Here is an 18,551-nt window from a genome sequence, read left to right on the forward strand (position 1 = left end):
AATTATTTTAGAATCTTAACCATAACTTATGAAATACTAGGTTTTGAATGTTTGTCTAAACCATTGGGTGATGGGCACATATGCAATACCCAGAACTTGTAACAGAAACCCACACCTGCAACCTGTATGTTCATGTTGACCAATGTTACCCCACCAATTTAATGAATAAAAAAGCAAGCAAACAGACCACTGAGGTAAATGACAATTTAACAAGCACATTTGGTACATTATACACATACACACCCCAAAAAACAACCCCCAAAACCCTTTATTTTAAAGAATATCTTCGTAGAATAAGGACTTTATAGTGAGATGCCTGAAAGAAATTGGGAAAAGAAAGGTGCTAGCAGGAAAAATGCAGATATATAGCATGGCTAGAAGATAAGGTTGGATAAACAGCCACCTGGACATGAATTTTCTTCTATGGTATTTTATGAAGAACTTTGTATGATGGCTCTATAAATTAATCTTATACTAGGCAATTTTAAGTATGTTATCACAATGGTTTCCCCTCCCCTCCCCCCACACACACAATTAGGCAAAAAGCCAAGTATAAAAGCTGCAAGTAAATTTTAGGTTACTGAAGTTATAAAGCAATGAACATAATTTCTGATATTTCAATGTTCTTATTTTCAACATTACATTCTAAGCTTTCATTTAATTTAGTTCAACTAATTTCATTCACTATAATCTAATCTAATCTATGTGCCAGTTACAGAAGTGGGAGAAACAGCTAATGAGACATCATCTCTGTTCTCAGGGAGTATAAAAAATTAGTGCTATGCTTCTTTATTCCAATGTGGTTTATATAGTCTACATATTTCACATATTTTAATGCAAATATTAAATTAAAATCACAATTAAAAAACATGAAGTAAAGGCCCCCTTTACTTCTCCAAGGAGATCAGTGGCTGGTTACCCACCTCAGAGGCAGTAAAACGCAAGGCGGTGCTAGAGAAGAGCACAGGAGCTGAAGTGCTGAATTTGCTATGACATGAGTGTGTCTTGGGGAAGGTGTGGAGTATTAACCTAATTAAGGGGAGTGTAAAGAGGACGAAGAATGGCTAACCCTCCAAAGGCAGATGGGAACAGAAGTGAAATATTAATAATGGCCCTCATTTTGGGAGGGAAACATTGTATGTCCTTATTATGCCATTTCATACATTAGGATTAAGATTACTACATAGTTGATATTATCCAATTTGAGAAACTTTTATATTAAGTACTTCATTTGCTCTAAAACTAAAACCACAATGTAAATAACTAGAAAGAAAATTAGCTCTAGCTGATTTGGCTCAATGGATAGAGCATCAGCCTGCAGACTGAAAGGTCGCAGGTTTGATTCCAGCCAAGGGCACATGCCTGGATTGCAGGCTCGATCCCCAGTAAGGGGCATGCAAGAGGCAGCCAATCAATGATTCTCTCTCATCATTAATGTTTCTCTCTCTCTCTCTCTCTCTCTCTCTCTCTCTCTCTCTCTCTCTCTCTCTCTCTCTCTCCCCCCTCCCTTCCTCTCTAAAATCAATAAAATATGTTAAAAAAAAAAAAAAAAGAAATTAACTGATGCTTTCTGGTTATAAGACTATGTACGGATAAAAATGTATAAAAAGATGGCCCCGGATTAATAATTTTTCCACTTTATGATGGGGGGAGGGGGTATACACATTCGGTAGAAACTGTACTTTAAATTTTGAATTGTGAACTTTCCCCAGGCTGGTGATACATGGTACAATACTCTCTCCTGAGGCTGGGCAGTGGCAGCAAGCTGCTGCTCCTAGGCAGGTATGTGATCATGAAGGTAAACAACCAATACTCTACAGCACACTGTGCTACCAGAGTTTTTTTATATATAGTGTTCTGAACACGTTCAAGGTAGGCTAAGCTCTGATGTATGTTCAGTAGGTGTTATAATGCACTCTGGTCTTTCAACTTACAATGGGTTTATAGGCACATAACCCCATTGGAAGCTGAGGAACATCTGTATGTCTGTGTACAATACAATGTACATATGCATCTTCAAAGCACCAATTATTATTTTAGCAAGTATTAGGTATAATTTAAAGCTAAGTTCTCTACTGTTAAAAGCAAAATAGTTCTTACATACCTATGTAACTGTTCATCTTTATAGTTTCTTAGATTCACATTTGGCCACTAGAAAAACAGAATGTTTACATTATAAAAGTATTTACCAATTACCAAACATATAATTATGATGAATTACAATGAATAATAAAATGAAGACAATCACACCATCACCAAAAAGTATTCCGTAATACCTTAAGAATGGTCCCTATAAGATTCCAATTCCATTCGAGATTCTCTTTATGTTGAAGGACTTGGCTATCTCTAAGGTTCATTAAAAGAGCCTCCTCTGTATCCTAGAATCATAAGAAATAAGGAAAACTAAGGCAAATTGTCTCACATCAGAAAACTAAGTTTAAAATTTAAAAACAAAAGAAAATATTTTTCATTTTAAAATGAATTATCGAATGTTTTTACTTCTAAAGTTATAAAAACACAACTCTAACCTGCCTAGTCATTATAAAACTTGGAAGCCATCTGGAAATCCATATGCATGAATAAAACTGTATACTAAAATCCAAGCAAGTATGTGATACTTAAGGAAACCAAGTTAAAGATTGTGATTTCTTTTCAGTACCTTAAGAACAAATATATCTTTCTGAACTCTGAGATATTGATCCCGTTTTTGATGTGATGCAATTGCTTTCTGAATAATGTGATCTAAATGAAGGCTGTAAGGCTTAGGTCCTCGTTTCTTCATTTCATGGAAGCGTTTTAAACAGTTCAAGGCTGCACTGGCTCTCCTAATGAGAAAAAGATTCAATTAACACTATCGCAAGCTAGCATAATTTTAAAGAGATCACATTTCAGTAAATCATTCTATTAAAACACATAAATTCAAGGACAAAAATGATCACTATAAAGTAAATTATCTAATCAAATTTGGAACCACAAAGAAAAAAAATCAAGAACACTGGAAGACATTAATGGCCATAAAAATTTAAGTCAATCAGGCTTTGGGAAAGCACATTTTCCTATCATGAAACTACTAAAATAAAAGCTGAAAGTTACCCTTTCACATGTAAGCCTACCGTCAGGATCAAAATGGTCCCTAATGTCCCAAGTTTATAATTCAACTTCAGTTTGTTAATAGTATTTTCATTGACAGAATTAAAATCAATAAACAGAATATTATTTATAGTGAAACCCACAGGTATTCTTTTGAATAAAGCCAATTAAACTTTTGAGAATCCTATATAATAAAAGCCTAGGTGGCGTGATACCCTCACGCGACATCATCACAAGATGGCTGGCAGGGGAGGGCAGTGGGTGTGACCAGACCTGCAGGGGAGGGCAGTTGGGTGCGACCAGACCTGCAGCTGAAGGTGACCAGGCTTGCAGTGGAGGGCAGTTGGGGGCAACCAGGCCTGCAGGGGAGGGCAATGGGGGTGACCAGGCCTACAGTGGAGGGCAGTTAGGGACTACCAAGCCTGCAGGGGAAGGAAGCTGGGGGTGATCAGGCCTGTAGGAGAGGGCAGCTGGGGGTGACTAGGCCTGCAGGAGAAGGCAGTTGGGGGCAATCAGGCTGGCAGGGGAGGGCAGTTGGGGGCGATCAGGCTGGCAGGGAAGGGCAGTTGGGGGGCAATTGGGCCAGCAGGGGAGCAGTTAGGTGTCAATCAGGCTGACAGGGGAGTGGTTAGGGGTTGATAACACTGGCAGGCAGAAGCGGTTTAGGGGCAATCAGGCAGGCAGGCAGGCAGGCAAGCGGTTAAGAGCCAGCAGTCCCGGATTATGAGAGAGATGTCCGACATTCCCCCCCATGCATGAATTTCATGCACTGGGCCTCTAGTGTATTATAAATGTGAACAAAATTTCATAGTTCTTGCCGAGACTGGTTTGGCTCAATGGATAGAGCGTCGGCTTGGGGACTGAAGGGACCTGGGTTCGATTCCGGTCAAGGGCATGTGCCTTGGTTGCGGGCATATCCCCGGTAGGGGGTGTGCAAGAAGCAGCTGATCGATGACTCTCTCATCGATGTTTCTAGCTTTCTATCTCTCTCCCTTCCTCTCTGTACAAGATCAATAAAATATATTTAAAAAAAAAATTCATAGTTCTGAACAGCTATGAAGTACATTTCACTAATATTATATAAAACATGAGGTCCAAATATATAGATGATTGAGGTTGTAACCAGAAAAGAAATAAAAAAGATACCCTTGGCCTAGACACAATCTTTACCAAATGAAAAAATTCGCACTAGCACTTCCCAGTCAAGTTTCTTTACCTTGTCTTATTTTATTATTAGCACTGGAATTTCAGCAGAGTTATAGCTTTATCATACTTTTATTTATGGATTCTGTTTGCAATATCTCCTTCAGAGTTTAGCTTACTTCATGCCTATAATAAGGATTTCTAAATTCCAACATTAATTTAACCCCACATATAATATACATTGTTAATTTTTGTGCTTTATTAATTTGAAATAATTTAGATATTTGTTAAATAGCCTGAATTGCTGCTCAAAACATAAAAAAGTCCAAAAAGTCACAACCAATGTTTTGGTGATCTAGTAGAAAGTCTACGTCCTTGTCCAAGACCATGCTAGAAATATGCTAGAAAAAGTTTGTATTGTGGCCTACAATACAAAGTATTAAATAAAACTATTAATTTCTCCCTTATCTGTAAGGCTTCCCTAAAAGAATTTCCAAGCATACCTCACACACACTACCTTTTAAAAAGAAGAAGTTATCTAAATGGTGGGTATTAAAGGTGACAGGCACAAACTTTGCCAGAGCTCTGATACTTACAGTCTCTTTTCCTTAGGGATATCAAAAGATGCTGCCATATTCATAAGAGTTGGCAGGCAGTGCAAATGATGGCTATGTGAATGAGGAAGAATTGTGTTTGCCTAAAATGAAACATAACATTTTGTGAGAACTGAGAAATATAATATTTTATGTTCTAGATTAGTGGTTGCCAACCGGTGGTCCATGGACCACTAGTGGTCCGTGAGGTCGGAAAGGTTGGCGACCACTGTTCTAGATTATCCACAGATATAAAGCTAAAGACTCTGAAGTTTTGCTCATGAAATTAACTTAATGATTTACTTTCCAATATTTATAATTTTTCCTACTTTCAAATGAGAATTTGTAACAAATAGACTCACATTACATTAACAAAACTGTAAGTTTCATAAATTTTTTATTATAATATTAAATTATAATTTTTAAGTGGTAGATTATTAAACTCAATTCTTAAATGACCTAAAAAACAATGTATCAAAACTTAGATCCAGAGCTATGTTACATTAAAAATAATATTTAAAATTTTAGATGCAATATTAACTTGAGTTGACTTCTTAAGTTTTAAAAATCATTATCAAAGAAGTTTGCTTCATATTCTGACAGTATTTAAAATAAGAAACTTATTAACTCTTGCTTTCCAAATAAAACTCCCCCACTCAATCTGCTTTTATCAATGAAGATAACTAAATTATTTAAATGAGGAAGTCAAACTATATAAGAATAATAAACAATGAACTAATAACACTGCTATGGTACTCAAAATTACCACCTTTTATATTTCAAGAGAATCATGGAATTCTGATGTATATGTAAAAGGAACAGATGAAATGTATACAAGTGGTTCCTTTACATAAAAGCAAATAAATCTGGATATTGATATGCTTACAGGAAATATCTTAAGAATTAATAATAATATGAGAACCTGCAATATTATTTAATTCTTTCATAGATGGGCTAGAGAATATAGCAAGGGGCTAATAAATAAATGATAAACAAGAAAGTTATCATTCAACTCTTTAGTTCTCTTTACTTCACTCACACAAGCTAGCTGCTATATGAAAACAAACAAACAAACAAACAAACTGGGGTCAGCTGATGTGGCTCAGTGGTTGAGCATCAACCCATGCACCAGGAGGTCACTGGGTCAATTCCCAGTCAGGGCACATGCCAGGATTGCAGACTCGATCCCCAGCAGGGCTGTGCAGGAGGCAGCTGATTGATGATGTTTCTCTCTCATTAATGTTTCTATCTCTTCCTCTTCCTTCCCCTCTCTAAAATCAATAAAAACAAATAAAACAACAACAACTGGGATGTGGGGGTGTTAAAACAACAAAAACAAAAAAATATATTACCAATAACAGCAAATAAAATACATAATTTTAGAAGACTTGCATAGGGTTTCTTCTTCCTTAATGAGTTGAAAATGGTTCTTTTTATTTATTAATTAAAAGGTGACCTGTAAATGAGAATTCCTATCTTACCATCAAAGTCCCCTCCATTGCTGGGAGAAAGGAATGAATGGTCAGATCACTTTCCTAGCTCCCTTTTTCCAGAAGTTACTGATATCACAATATCACGGGGAAAAATAAAAAAAGATTCCCACCCTGTGAACCTCAACCTACAAGTTGACAGAGAAGACTATGTTCAAACAAGGCCGTTATATTTAGAAATTTTGCAGTTTTCTAAAATTCAGGCACTGAGTACCATATTCCATTCTAGCTGATTGAAGTAATATCTATAGTTTTTTAATTCCTAAAGATAGAAAGTCTTTCTAAGAGCGATTAAGATCTGTAGCACTCAAGTTGTTAATATTGAAAGTTAGTATAAGCTATTAATGATATGAGGCATACTATTAATATGTAAAAGCTTACCATATGTAAAAGCTCTCCTAAAAGGATTGTAGCTCTAACTGAGATATGGTCATCGCTGTTTGTTATCACTTCAACCAAACCCTTTAAAAATAAAAATAGAATACCATAGTTGCAAAACAGTACACATGAACATATTTATGCATCATGTCTGTTGCTCTGAATTTTGCTAGTAAAAATAAAAACACTATTTTAATAGTGTTTGTAAGTCTTACCTCTAAAAGTCCATTACGAATAAATGCGGAGAGTACCAGTGCCAAATAATTATCCATGAGGTCTGGCCTTAATAAACACAGCACAGAAACAGTTTCACTAACATTCATATGTTACATAATTTATTATAAAAACAGTAATCGTAATAAATTTGAACCATTTCGGTATCTAAATTCTACCTGGATCTGGCACGATGAGGAAGAATAGTTTTTGCTTCAGCTGCTACAAAGCCATCTGAGAGCCTCCAACTGTCTTGGAATCTACCTGGATCTAAAATAATTAAAAATAAGTAGTTAAGGAGAAAATTAAACAAGCGTATATAATACCAGCTAGCCAGGCTATAAATAATCTTTTTAAATGTTGGTTAGGAAAAAAAATAGACTAAAAAAAGCATACAGAAAAAAATGATTTATATAAATGTCCAGAAATCTATTTTGGGACTAGGGTCATTTGTCTAAAATAAGAATTAGATCATATAATTTGAGAATTATATAGGTTTCTTATTGTCTCCTTGTCCTTTCTTAGTCCATATTTTAATTAATTTCATTGCTCATTTGAAGAGCTAGGATGACAGAGAAAAAGCTAAAAATTTCTTATTTTTTGAAATTTATTGGAGGTTTTACTTTTATATTAATTTCATGCCACTGTAATGCAATAAGAAAAGAAAATTATACTCAATATTTAGTTGAATACTTTTTCTTTGAGGGCTTGTCTCCATTATGTTGCCATTTCAAAAATTATAACATTTTAATAGATGCAGATGCACCTCGACACTTACCTACACTGAGCAGCGCTTCTATGAACTCTTCAGTCACCACAGGCAGAGGAAGACGAAATATGTCATATAGTACTTCGAGCAGACCTCGCTGCAAGTGAAAATACAGTTCATTAACTTTTAAGGAGAAAACAATCTTTGCTTAAAGATGTACTGAATATTCTATTCAAAAAATAAAAAAAAACAAACTGATAAAAACAGAATAGGCTAAACTACTCTCTACATGGGTTCATTCTTTGACTTTGGCGGACAAAGAATCCAGAGGATTCTAGTCCAAAAATTCCTTTTCAAAATGGTGTATGGGCCAGGAATTTCTCCGTCAGTCAGTCAACCCTCTTCACATCGAATGGAGAATTTAGGATTTCAAGCCCTTGTTCCTGACCTTCTAGGATGCCTTAGTACCATCCTTATGGACACGGATATTCCCAAACCCAGAATAGCTAATGGTCATCTTTCCTTGAGTCAGTGTTACAACTGAAGTCTGTTGAAATGCTTTTTAAAACTTGAGTGAAGCTCTTTCTAGGGACAATGTAGGCTTCCATGTCAATGACATGTCTATCCAAGATGCTCATCATGCACTGTGGCTGGGGACAGCCAAAATGGTCCATGGAGCACCTGGCTTCATAGCTCAGGTGATTATCCTGAACCATCAAGGTCAAATCAGTGCTGGTTAAGCACCTGTGCTGACTGTTTGCAAGTTTGCTGATTAAACCTGTGAGAAGAAGACTGACTGTCACAGGGGTCCTCAAACTTTTTAAAGTGGGGGCCAGATCACGGTCCCTCAGAGAGCTGGAGGGCCGGACTATATGAACTACTAATTCCTACTGTAACACCTCGGCTGCGCTCACTGCCCAAAAAACCTGGCGGGCCGGATCAGACTCCTCTGCGGGCCGCATGTGGCCCGCGGGCCGTAGTTTGAAGACCCCTGTGAAGAAGCTGGAATATCGCCCTAAATTATAGAAATCTGTTGGTACTGTCATCATTGCTGCGGTTCCTGGCAAGCCCAGGTGTGTTGAGAGCTCCTCCTCTGGGTCATTTTGCTGCTCAGGATATGAGACAGACAGTTGCTATGGGTGTATTCAAAGCAGTGGGCCAGAAGGCTGCGGGAGCTGGCAGTCACCAAGTCTGTCAGAGAGGGCAGGATCTCAGAAGGCTACCTGAATATTGCCACTAACACCTGACACCCAGTCTTTTTTTTTTTTTTTTTTTTTAATGTGGCTATTTTTTAAAAAAATATATTTTATTGATTTTGTACAGACGAAGGGAGAGAGATAAGAGTTAGAAACATCGATGTGAGAGAGTCATCGATCAGCTGCCTCTTGCACACCCTCTACCGGGGATATGCCCGCAACCAAGGTACGTGCCCTTGACCGAAATCGAACCCGGGACCCTTCAGTCCCCAAGCCTCTATCCATTGAGCCAAACCGGTTTCGGCCCTTGACCGAAATCGAACCCGGGACCCTTCAGTCCCCAAGTCCTCTATCCATTGAGCCAAACCGGTTTCAGCCTGACACCCAGTCTTAATCAGCATTGGAAGGAAGAACAGTCTCAGAACTGTTGTTTCTACTGACCATGTATGTTTAATAGTTTATTAAAATGGTTAATGATAATGCATTGATAACCTTCAGAAGGAAGGGAAAATATTTGTGGACCATTTTTTTTCTGAAAGGGGGGGGCTTTAAATTATTTTTAAAATTCTTACTTTTTAATGAAAACCACTTGACTAACCATTTGTCACACAATTTTGAGACCCACTAAAACAGTTTATTGAGAGAAAAAACAACACAGAATATATTTCAGAAAACCACTGCTATCAGGCCTATATTAGATAAAAAATAACTATTAAATGCTTACTAAAAACAAAATTTAATCTCTTCAATAAATCTTTAATAACTCCATTATACACATGAAGACACAGGTTTAAAGGTTAAAAGTAATATGCCCGCCCAGCAGTCTTGGCTCAGTGGGTGAGCATCAACCTATAAACCAGGAGGTCATAGTTTGATTACCAGTCAAGCCCCTAGGGGGCTTGATCCCTAGGAGGGGGTGTGCTGAAGGCAGCTGCCAATCAATGATTCTCTCTCATCACTCATGTTTCTCTTTCTCTCTCTCTCTCTCTCTCATACATACACACACACACACACACACACACACACACACACACTCTCTCTCTCTCTCTCTCTCCCTTCTTCTATGATCTATGAAATGAATAAAAATGTTTTTAAAAAGTAATATTCCCAAGGTCATAGAACTGTAAGTAAAACTAGTAGTCAAACCTCAATCAGCCAGACTCCAAAAACTATGTTCCTTCATCACTGCTGAGTAAGAAGACAACTAAACTGCCCCAACCTCTAGATGCCTGCTTCTGGATCTTTCCTCTTCTAACCACATCCATTTCCAACATCACCTGAAATAACCTTTTTACAATTACTCTCCTCTATTAAAAGTCCAAAAAATGAAACAATCAGAATAACTTTTACAAACCCTTATTTCCATATTTGGTATGCAAAGTACTCCAATTAGAGATTGAATCCCAGAGTTTCCAGGTTTACATAAATTAATAATACCTAAAGTATAAAAAGAAAAATATCATTGACTTAAATTTCAAAAAAAAATTAGTAATCTATATTTTCTCTTTGAATTTGGGTTCAAAATTATTTGCTTACATCATCGAAATGGTATTTCTCATGATGTTTGATGTATTGTAATGTGAGAGATTACAGATTATGATACAGTCTCATAGATCATACTCTGCACTAATCAGGAAAATGGGTGTTTGCATCTCATGAAGCAACGGTGTTTTGGAGTTCATTTGTCGATCAATTTGGATTTTGAAATATATATATATATATATATATATATATATATATATATATATATATAATAATGTTACAAATATACAAAAGCTTATAACTCATGAACATTACCACAGTGTCTAAACACTATTTAGGAAATTATTTTTGTGAGAAAAATGTCTTCAGAGTTCTAACTTGTGATGCCGGTATTTCTTTTCTTATTTCAATAGGAGGGTTGAAGACTCTCATCCGTCTAAGTTTCTAATGATGGATCAGTTTGTAAGGGCTAAGGACAAACTGAAGCACGGTAGAGATAATGTTAAGAGATGCAAGGGAATAGAATGGCAGAGCTTAGAGCCGGGAAGTAAGGAGAATGAGAGGGTAATAGCTAGGCTGTCCTGGTAGCGAGGATAGAATTCATGTGTTGGTAAGTCAGAAACAGCTCTAATGGAAAGGAAGTTGAAGGATGGCAAAAGATGACAGTTGTAGCTATTGGAAACAAAGTTATAGTGAGTTCTGGGGTAAGGGCAGTTATAGTTAAACTTGGCAGAAGGACTGTGTTGGTTTCTTTGTTAAAATAGTGCATTGAGGCTGGTTAAGTATAAAAAACAATGTGTGATCGTTGGGCCCTCATAAATACCTACTAGTTTATCCACGAGGGTAAAGGGAAATAGGCAATCATGAGGACACTACATGAATAGAGATTTTACCAAAGCACTGAGAGGTAGGGGAAGTCACTGAATACATACTGGCTAGGGGCCAATGGCTGGGATAGTAATTTGTATGGAAAAGATATCTTAGCATTACCTAGGTACACAGATATGTTTAGGAAAATTTTCTTGTTCTGTTTACTGCTACACTCCTTTGTATGCTATTCCTTAAATTATTCTACAAAGTCAAGAAGGAAGAAGGTATTTATTAATATATCATAGCACACTTAGTGATGGTATTATTTTAAGAAATATGTTTGCTTTCTATTCCACAGAAAGATAAAGCATGCTTACTCCCTCTTCTCAAGAAATGTAAGACTACTAATAGCCTACATCTTGCTTATTTGGTATTAATGATATTTTATATTGTACTTTTAGGTAAAAAACTTTAGTTACAAGTACAGCTATACATATACATATACATATACATATACATATACATATACATATACATCTCACATTTAATTTTTTAAATTTCCCAGGTAATCATAGACTTAGAAATAGTCAATTTTAATAATTCTGTACAAATTCTTTTAGCTCTAAAAATAACATGTAAGTTAAGACTAGATTAACATCTACATTAGATGCTGCAATAATAACTTAACATTTGAAAATAGTCAGGTAACTTACCTGCCCATGACCGGAATGTTGCTATGATTCCCATTTTACTGGCTAGAAACCTTGCTTCTCTGTCTTCTCTGTGTGTGGTAGTAGACGGGGAGGAAAGAGAGAGTCAAAGAAATATGTTAAAATAAAAAGTGAATTTTTCCTGGTACTGAAACAGAATATGCGCTATCATTAGTTAACAATTAAGCATTTACACAGGAAATAAAACTTGTTAAAAAAAAACGAAAATCAGATCTACCTCAAAGCAAATTACCTAATTACATGGGAAATTCCCTCTCCAATTTAAGATTCACAACATGGTTTAAAATAAGTTATAAATTTTGACTTTTCTATTTAGTTCTACATTTCCTGCTCTTTTGAAAAATATTCTTAGAGAGCTCATTAACACCTTTAACTGAGCACTGGAGACAACACCAGCCTGCTTAGTAAGCATTTCTCTTTGGAAGCTGCCCCTCAGGAGAGAAAATTACCATGTAAACCTCTTTTATCAGTTGTATTCAAGTTGCTTTAAAATTTTTACCCAAACTTATTTGAGCATTTCCAACAAGTAAGCTCAACAACCTATTCACTGAAATGTTATTAAATAACTGGGTAGTGTTAATATCAACAGCTTTTCTTCTTTGTAATTGTGCATTCAATCATCTCACTTGTTCCTTTCCATGCAATAGTTTATGACAAGGATTTGAGCAATTCTTGCTGTATTTGAAGATAGAGGGAACCATGTGGCAAAGAAAGAGGGTGATTTCTAGAAGCTGAGAGTAGGCCTTAGCTGACAGCAAGGAAACAGAGTCCGAAGTTGTTGAACAGCAAGAAAGTGAATTCTGCCAACAACCTGAGTGAGGTTGAAATGGATTTTTCACTGCAACCTCCAGATAAGAGCCACACCTGACTTCTGAGTTACTGAATTGTGAGCTAATAAAATGATGTTATTTTAACCTGCTACACATTGGTAGTGATTTGTCACAAAGCAATAGAAAATGCTTATGCTCTCCATCAATAGACAGAATGTCCAAGTGTCATTTAAAAAGCCAAGAAAGGGGCTTAAAAATCCTGAATTCAAAATTTAGCAAAAACAGATTTGAGAAGTCTTGAAGAGAGAACATCTTAGCTCAGGACATGATATGTTAGGATGTGCTAAGTCAACAGTGATAAAGGTGATTAGAGATATAAAACCACTGTTTTAAATTCAGGAGAAAAATGAAAAAGAATAAAAATATCCCTATTTCACAGTGTTCCAAACTTAGTGAGGAATTTTAATAGCGACATCTCAAAATAAGTGAGTATGTCTGCAACCCAACAATCCTACTAGGAAACATCTCATAGCATATTTACTGGAATTGTGTCATTTGCAAAATCTTTATATACAGTACATTATTTGACCCCTGAATCAGTTTAATTAAAAAGTTATTCTAGAATATCTAGTGAACTATGTGCTTTTCTCTCCCAAAAATTATCCTGTCTCATTTCTAGAAAATAATCTTCACTCTATCTCCTTTTATTTTCCTTTGAACCTTACTCTCAAAATTCTACCTAAACTATCTTCCTGTTTACTCCATTTGTTAAGGAAGCTCTTCATTTCATCCCCCTTATTTCATTCTTTTAGTCTCTCAATGTAATTATGTTAAAAATATATACAATAAAAAACTCCAAAGATTTATGTTTCTACTGCAGCCTAACTTACTTCTTAAGAAAGTTCTCACCCAAGGATATGGGATATATTTTTAGAGAGAGGAAGGAAGAAGAGGAGAGGGAGAGAGAAATAAGACAGAGACAGAGACAGAGAAACATTGATTGGTTGACTCCTGTACACACCCCAACCAGGATCAAACCCGCAACCCAAGTTTGTGCCCTGACAAGGAATCAAATCCACAATCTTTTGGTGCACAGCATGATGCTCAAAACAACTGTGCCACCAGCCAGGGCATAACTACATTTTTTAAAATAAGAAATTAACTCTAAGTCTTTAAATTGTCCAAAGCCTACTTTTAATTTTTTAAAAAGTAATAAATACTGTTAATTACATTAGCAGAGACAATAAAACTCCATGAAATAATACATTTACTCAAACCCACACTGTTCTGGCTCTACATGCAATCAAACAAATTTAAAACTTTAACACCAAGGCACTCCATCTTTAAAGTTATATGAACACGTGATACTTACTTGACCTGTCCTTCAGCCGTATCTGGACTATGTCTGTAGTGAAAATCAGTATAGGGTGCTAAAATTCGCTAATAAAGAGAAAAGCAGGAAGAAAAAAAGTGTCCTTATTGTAAAATGCATTACTTTTATAACAAGCTAAAATTAATTCTACTTCTCTATATCCTTAATTGGGTATACTGTTCAAGAAACTTATTTCTTTAAATTCATCATCAACAAATATACTTGAGTACTTTTTTTAATGTAGAAACTGAATTTTTGAAATATTAAATTGATGTATCACAGGAATGTATGATTTGATGGATTTTCTCAAACTGAGTGCTCTCCTTTACCCAGCACCAGATGAAGAAAACATCAGCATCCTCAAAACCTCCTTACCTCCCTATGTACTCACAAGTTACTACTGACGCCAAAATTACTATCCTGACCTCTAACACTGTGACATAGTTTTGCCTATTTTTGAACATTATTTAAATGGTTTTACTTTATAAATTAATTCTCCTCTTGTTGCTAGTATAGTATAAAGAAATATAAGCTATTTTTGTGTATTGTCCCTGTAGTTAGCAACTCTGCTATAAAATCACTCATTTTAGTACTTTAACCACTCTATCTCATTTTCTAAAGTCTTTCCCTGTCTATATTCCACAATTGATCTGAATTTTATTTTTAAATAATTTAAAATACAGAAGACATCACTTATATTGTTTTTTACAATCAGTATTTTTTTTATATTTAGTCATATAAGTACTTTTTCCTTCATCCATTTCCTTGTTTGTCTTAGATCATTTACCTTCTGATTGAGAATTCCCTCTAGCCATTCTTTGTGTTTCATTTTTAAGCAATAAATATTTATTTTCTCACACTAGAGGCCTGGTGCAAGAAAATTCATGCACTGGAGGGGGTGTGTGGTCCTTAGCCCAGCCTCCCCCTCTCACAGTCCGGGAGCCCTCAGGGGCGGGAGGTGACCTAGCAATCAGGGGAAGGCGATGCCCTCATCACACCTCTGCCGCTGCTACTGCTGGCAGTGCAAGCCTCAGCCAGCCCTGAGTGGCTGAGTAGCCACCATCCCAGGCTTGCCTGCACCTTGGGCTGGGCAGCTGTTTTCCGAGACTTGTCTGAGCTTTGGGCCAGCCCTAGGTGGCTGGGTATCTGCCATCTGAGGCTTGCCTGTGCCTCAGGCCAGCCCTGGGGGCTGAGGGGCTGAGGGACTCCAAAGGCAGGTGCACGGAGCAGCCACACTCCTGAGGGCAGGCCCAGCCGTGCCATGTACCTGCCATTCCAGAGGGGCTGAGGGGATTGGGTGCCACCATCTTTGAGGGCTTGACAGTCAGTTAGCATATTTCCTCCTTACTGGCTGTGGGTGCTGCCATCTTTGTGAGGGTGTAATTGTCAATTAGCATATTCCCTCTTTATTAGATAAGATAGGATAGGTTTCTGTAGGTTAAGGCTACTGAGCAGCTTTTTCTGATCACCAATGAGATGAACTGAGCCTATGTTGCCATTTGATAAGCTATAGCGAGTACACTTTGGTTTTCCTGTGCCTACAGTATGCCTTCCAGTGCTTTCAATAGAGAGCCTGACAAGTATTTTTCTCCTTACAGTTTATTTTTTCTTCAGTTTTAAACAAAAATTTTAGCTCTCCATCCAGGATGGCTTTAGATTTGGGGAAATGACAAGAACAGGAATCAGCTATGAAATGTCCAATGTTGTCACTTTAGTAACACACAAATGTCAAATGCTCCTCCTGTTTTTCTGATCCCAGCAAAAACCCATGTGGATTTTCAGCTAGTAATTCTATCCTGATCAGTAAGTAGACCCAGGAAAGAAGGCAACTGCACAACCAGTGCATACTACTTCTTAAAGGCCTTTCGTGGTCTGCTCAGGGCCCCTTCTCCTAGCCTTTGCATCTTACGCACTAGAGGCTGCAGCATATTACACTGTGCTTTCCTCAGGTTTAACATGGGGGCTTCTACTTTGCATAGATTCTCATTTCAGCAAATGTCTGGAGGGGTAAGACAGACTCGGTGGACTTTTCTTATCTCCAGGTTTGTCATGCCATGACCCCTAGGACTGCCAAGTAATCTGGTTTTCTATCTAGGCTTTGGTCCTATTTTTAGTTGCTAGTCTGTGCCCAATATGCAAGTGCTACCAAGGACATCTATGGATCTTCAGGGAAACGTGCCAGGTATCTTCCTCCTTCCCTGGTCCTTGTGGCTTTCACAGCTCAATACTGCACTAAATGACGATTTCCACAAATGCCCAGCTTTTCTTGTTTTCCATAGCAGATACTATAAACTACTCTATCCCACTGTGAAGTATAAGTTTAATAATTTTTTTTTAATTTACTATAAAATTACAATTAACTTACAACCTTTACAGAGTATCTATTCTTACAACCTTTACAGAGTATCTATTCCACATGTGTCAAACACAAGGCCCGCGGGCCAAATCCAACCCACCAGGCCTTGCAATGTGGCCCGCACCGCGCTGTCATCACTGCACTCCGCTGTCAGTTTATGACATTGTCAGTTTATGACTGTTCAGTAAACCATTCGGCCCGCGATTTAGGCTGGATTTTAGATTTTGGCCCCTTCTCTGATTGAGTTCGACACCCCTAAATTATTCTATTAACATTAATATATTAACTCTACATTTTTTTTCCTGAGATCAAAACATATTACATAGAGTATAAACAGAAGCCAGAGCAAATTTAAAAAAGGGTTTCTAATAGGATTAAGATTTGGGCCTAACAACAGACAGTAGCACTGAAAAAAAAATTTTTGTATGTAGGAAAGGGAACTTGTTATCAATATACAGTGAAAATTGATAAATATATAAAAATGAGGACAATATTCTCTTTGCTGCAGTTTCTACAATGAAGATGATAAAAATGATGATGATAATGATGATGATGTTGAGTACCATTCAAAGCAACCAGAATTATTTATTTTGTGCCAAGTACTAAATAAAATATTTTATGTAGATTAGAATATATGAGAAGTACCTAAAAATAATGCCTAACTCGTTATAAGCTTTACATTAGTATTAGCTGCTGCTATTATTACTGCTACTGCTGCTGCTACCACTATTATTATAGTACTTACTAGAGGCCCAGTGCATGAAATCTGTGCACTTGGGGGGAGGGGCAGAGGGGGTCCCTCAGTTGGGAATGTGAGAGGGTGCAGGCCAGGCTGAGGGATTCCACCAGTCCACAGGGCACCAGGGAGGGATGCAGGAGGGCTCCAGGGCATGTCCAGCTCAGTCCTGAGCAGCTGGACCCCAGTAGCAAGCTAACCTGCCAGTCGGAGCGTCTGCCCCCTGGTGGTTAGTGCACGTCATAGCGACTGGTGGACTGTCTGCCCTCTGGTGGTCAACGCATGTCACAGAGAGCAGCTGAACGGCCTTACATATCATTAGCATATTTTGCTTTGATTGGTTGAACAGTCGATCAGACGACTGAACACACTTAGCATATTAGGCTTTTATTATATGGGATTCTTCACAACTCTTCAAGGTATAAACCATGACCTTCATTTTACCTAGGAATAAATGGGCCCAGAACAGGCTAATAAGTAGCCCCAAATCATAAAGCTAGTAGGTCATACAGCAAAAAATCAAGATCTGTACAGCCCAAAGTCTATGTGCTCAATCACTGTGCTACTCTGAGGGATCTTGTTAAGGAAAAAATAAACTAATTTTGTGGTTTTAAAGAACAAGATAGAAGCAAAGATATAGTCATCTACTTACACATCTAACATATTATTTGAAGTTTTTTTCACTTTGGGCTTTTTAATCTGCTTTACAACTAAAAAGAAAAAGGCCTACATATATTATCTTCCTTAACTGTAATAATCTTGCCAATCTTAAAATTATAGATTTTTAAAAATATAACACACACAAAAGAATGTAAAGCTATACATACAGTAAAATATAAAAAATGCCAGTCTATTCCCATTGGACTACCTATAGTAATGCATTTAAAATCACATATAAAGAAAAATATTGTACTTAAATTTGCTGGTATAATATAAGCTAATGTCAATGTTATAATCTAAAACATTTTTAATATCCCTAAGAGAAACAAAACTAACATTTAAGACAAGCTTTCATATAAAATGAGTTAGAGAGACAAACTAGGGAACAATAAATCTTTTATACCTGGCATAATTTCAACCCCAATACAAACAAATCATGAGTTTAAACTTACTCTAAATTATATCTGTAATGAACAACCATGTAGTATGTTCACACAAATAAACTATTAGAATATAGTTTGTGGTAATTCTGTTCTAACCTCCACTATATCCTTTATTATATAAGATTAATTATTTTAGTCTAACTAAAAAAAAAACAATGAATTAGTAAAAAAAAAAATTTTAATGTATTCTATTTCTTTCAAGTATATATGGTCATTAGTTACTAATAAGTGCTCCTAAGTTCAGAGACTTTTAGCAAGGTTTAGATAAATAAATGGTATATTTTTAGCAAGACCTATTCACAAACAATTAACATATTAAAATCTTTAGCTATAGAATATTGCTGGGAATAAGCCAGTATTAGTAAATTTAGGTTTGATA

General features: G+C 36.6%; 1 protein-coding gene across 4 annotated transcripts in view; it reads right to left on the reverse strand.

Annotated features, from left to right (window-relative positions):
• The window catches only part of RICTOR (RPTOR independent companion of MTOR complex 2), an 85,388-nt gene that overhangs the window by 24,706 nt on the left and 42,131 nt on the right, over positions 1 to 18,551 (reverse strand). For all 4 annotated transcript variants that reach the window (XM_084880556.1, XM_084880555.1, XM_084880558.1 and 1 more), the window contains 11 exons: positions 13,978 to 14,045; positions 11,818 to 11,885; positions 10,167 to 10,249; positions 7,686 to 7,773; positions 7,087 to 7,177; positions 6,910 to 6,976; positions 6,698 to 6,778; positions 4,830 to 4,930; positions 2,660 to 2,825; positions 2,277 to 2,378; positions 2,105 to 2,151 (listed from right to left, as the gene is read on the reverse strand). In XM_084880556.1, coding sequence (XP_084736682.1) covers positions 2,105 to 2,151; positions 2,277 to 2,378; positions 2,660 to 2,825; positions 4,830 to 4,930; positions 6,698 to 6,778; positions 6,910 to 6,976; positions 7,087 to 7,177; positions 7,686 to 7,773; positions 10,167 to 10,249; positions 11,818 to 11,885; positions 13,978 to 14,045 — 962 coding nt within the window. The remainder of the gene's footprint in view (positions 1 to 2,104; positions 2,152 to 2,276; positions 2,379 to 2,659; positions 2,826 to 4,829; positions 4,931 to 6,697; positions 6,779 to 6,909; positions 6,977 to 7,086; positions 7,178 to 7,685; positions 7,774 to 10,166; positions 10,250 to 11,817; positions 11,886 to 13,977; positions 14,046 to 18,551) is intronic.

Source organism: Pipistrellus hanaki (genome assembly GCF_964339955.1).
Source record: "Pipistrellus hanaki genome assembly, chromosome: 4".
NCBI lineage: Eukaryota > Metazoa > Chordata > Mammalia > Chiroptera > Vespertilionidae > Pipistrellus > Pipistrellus hanaki.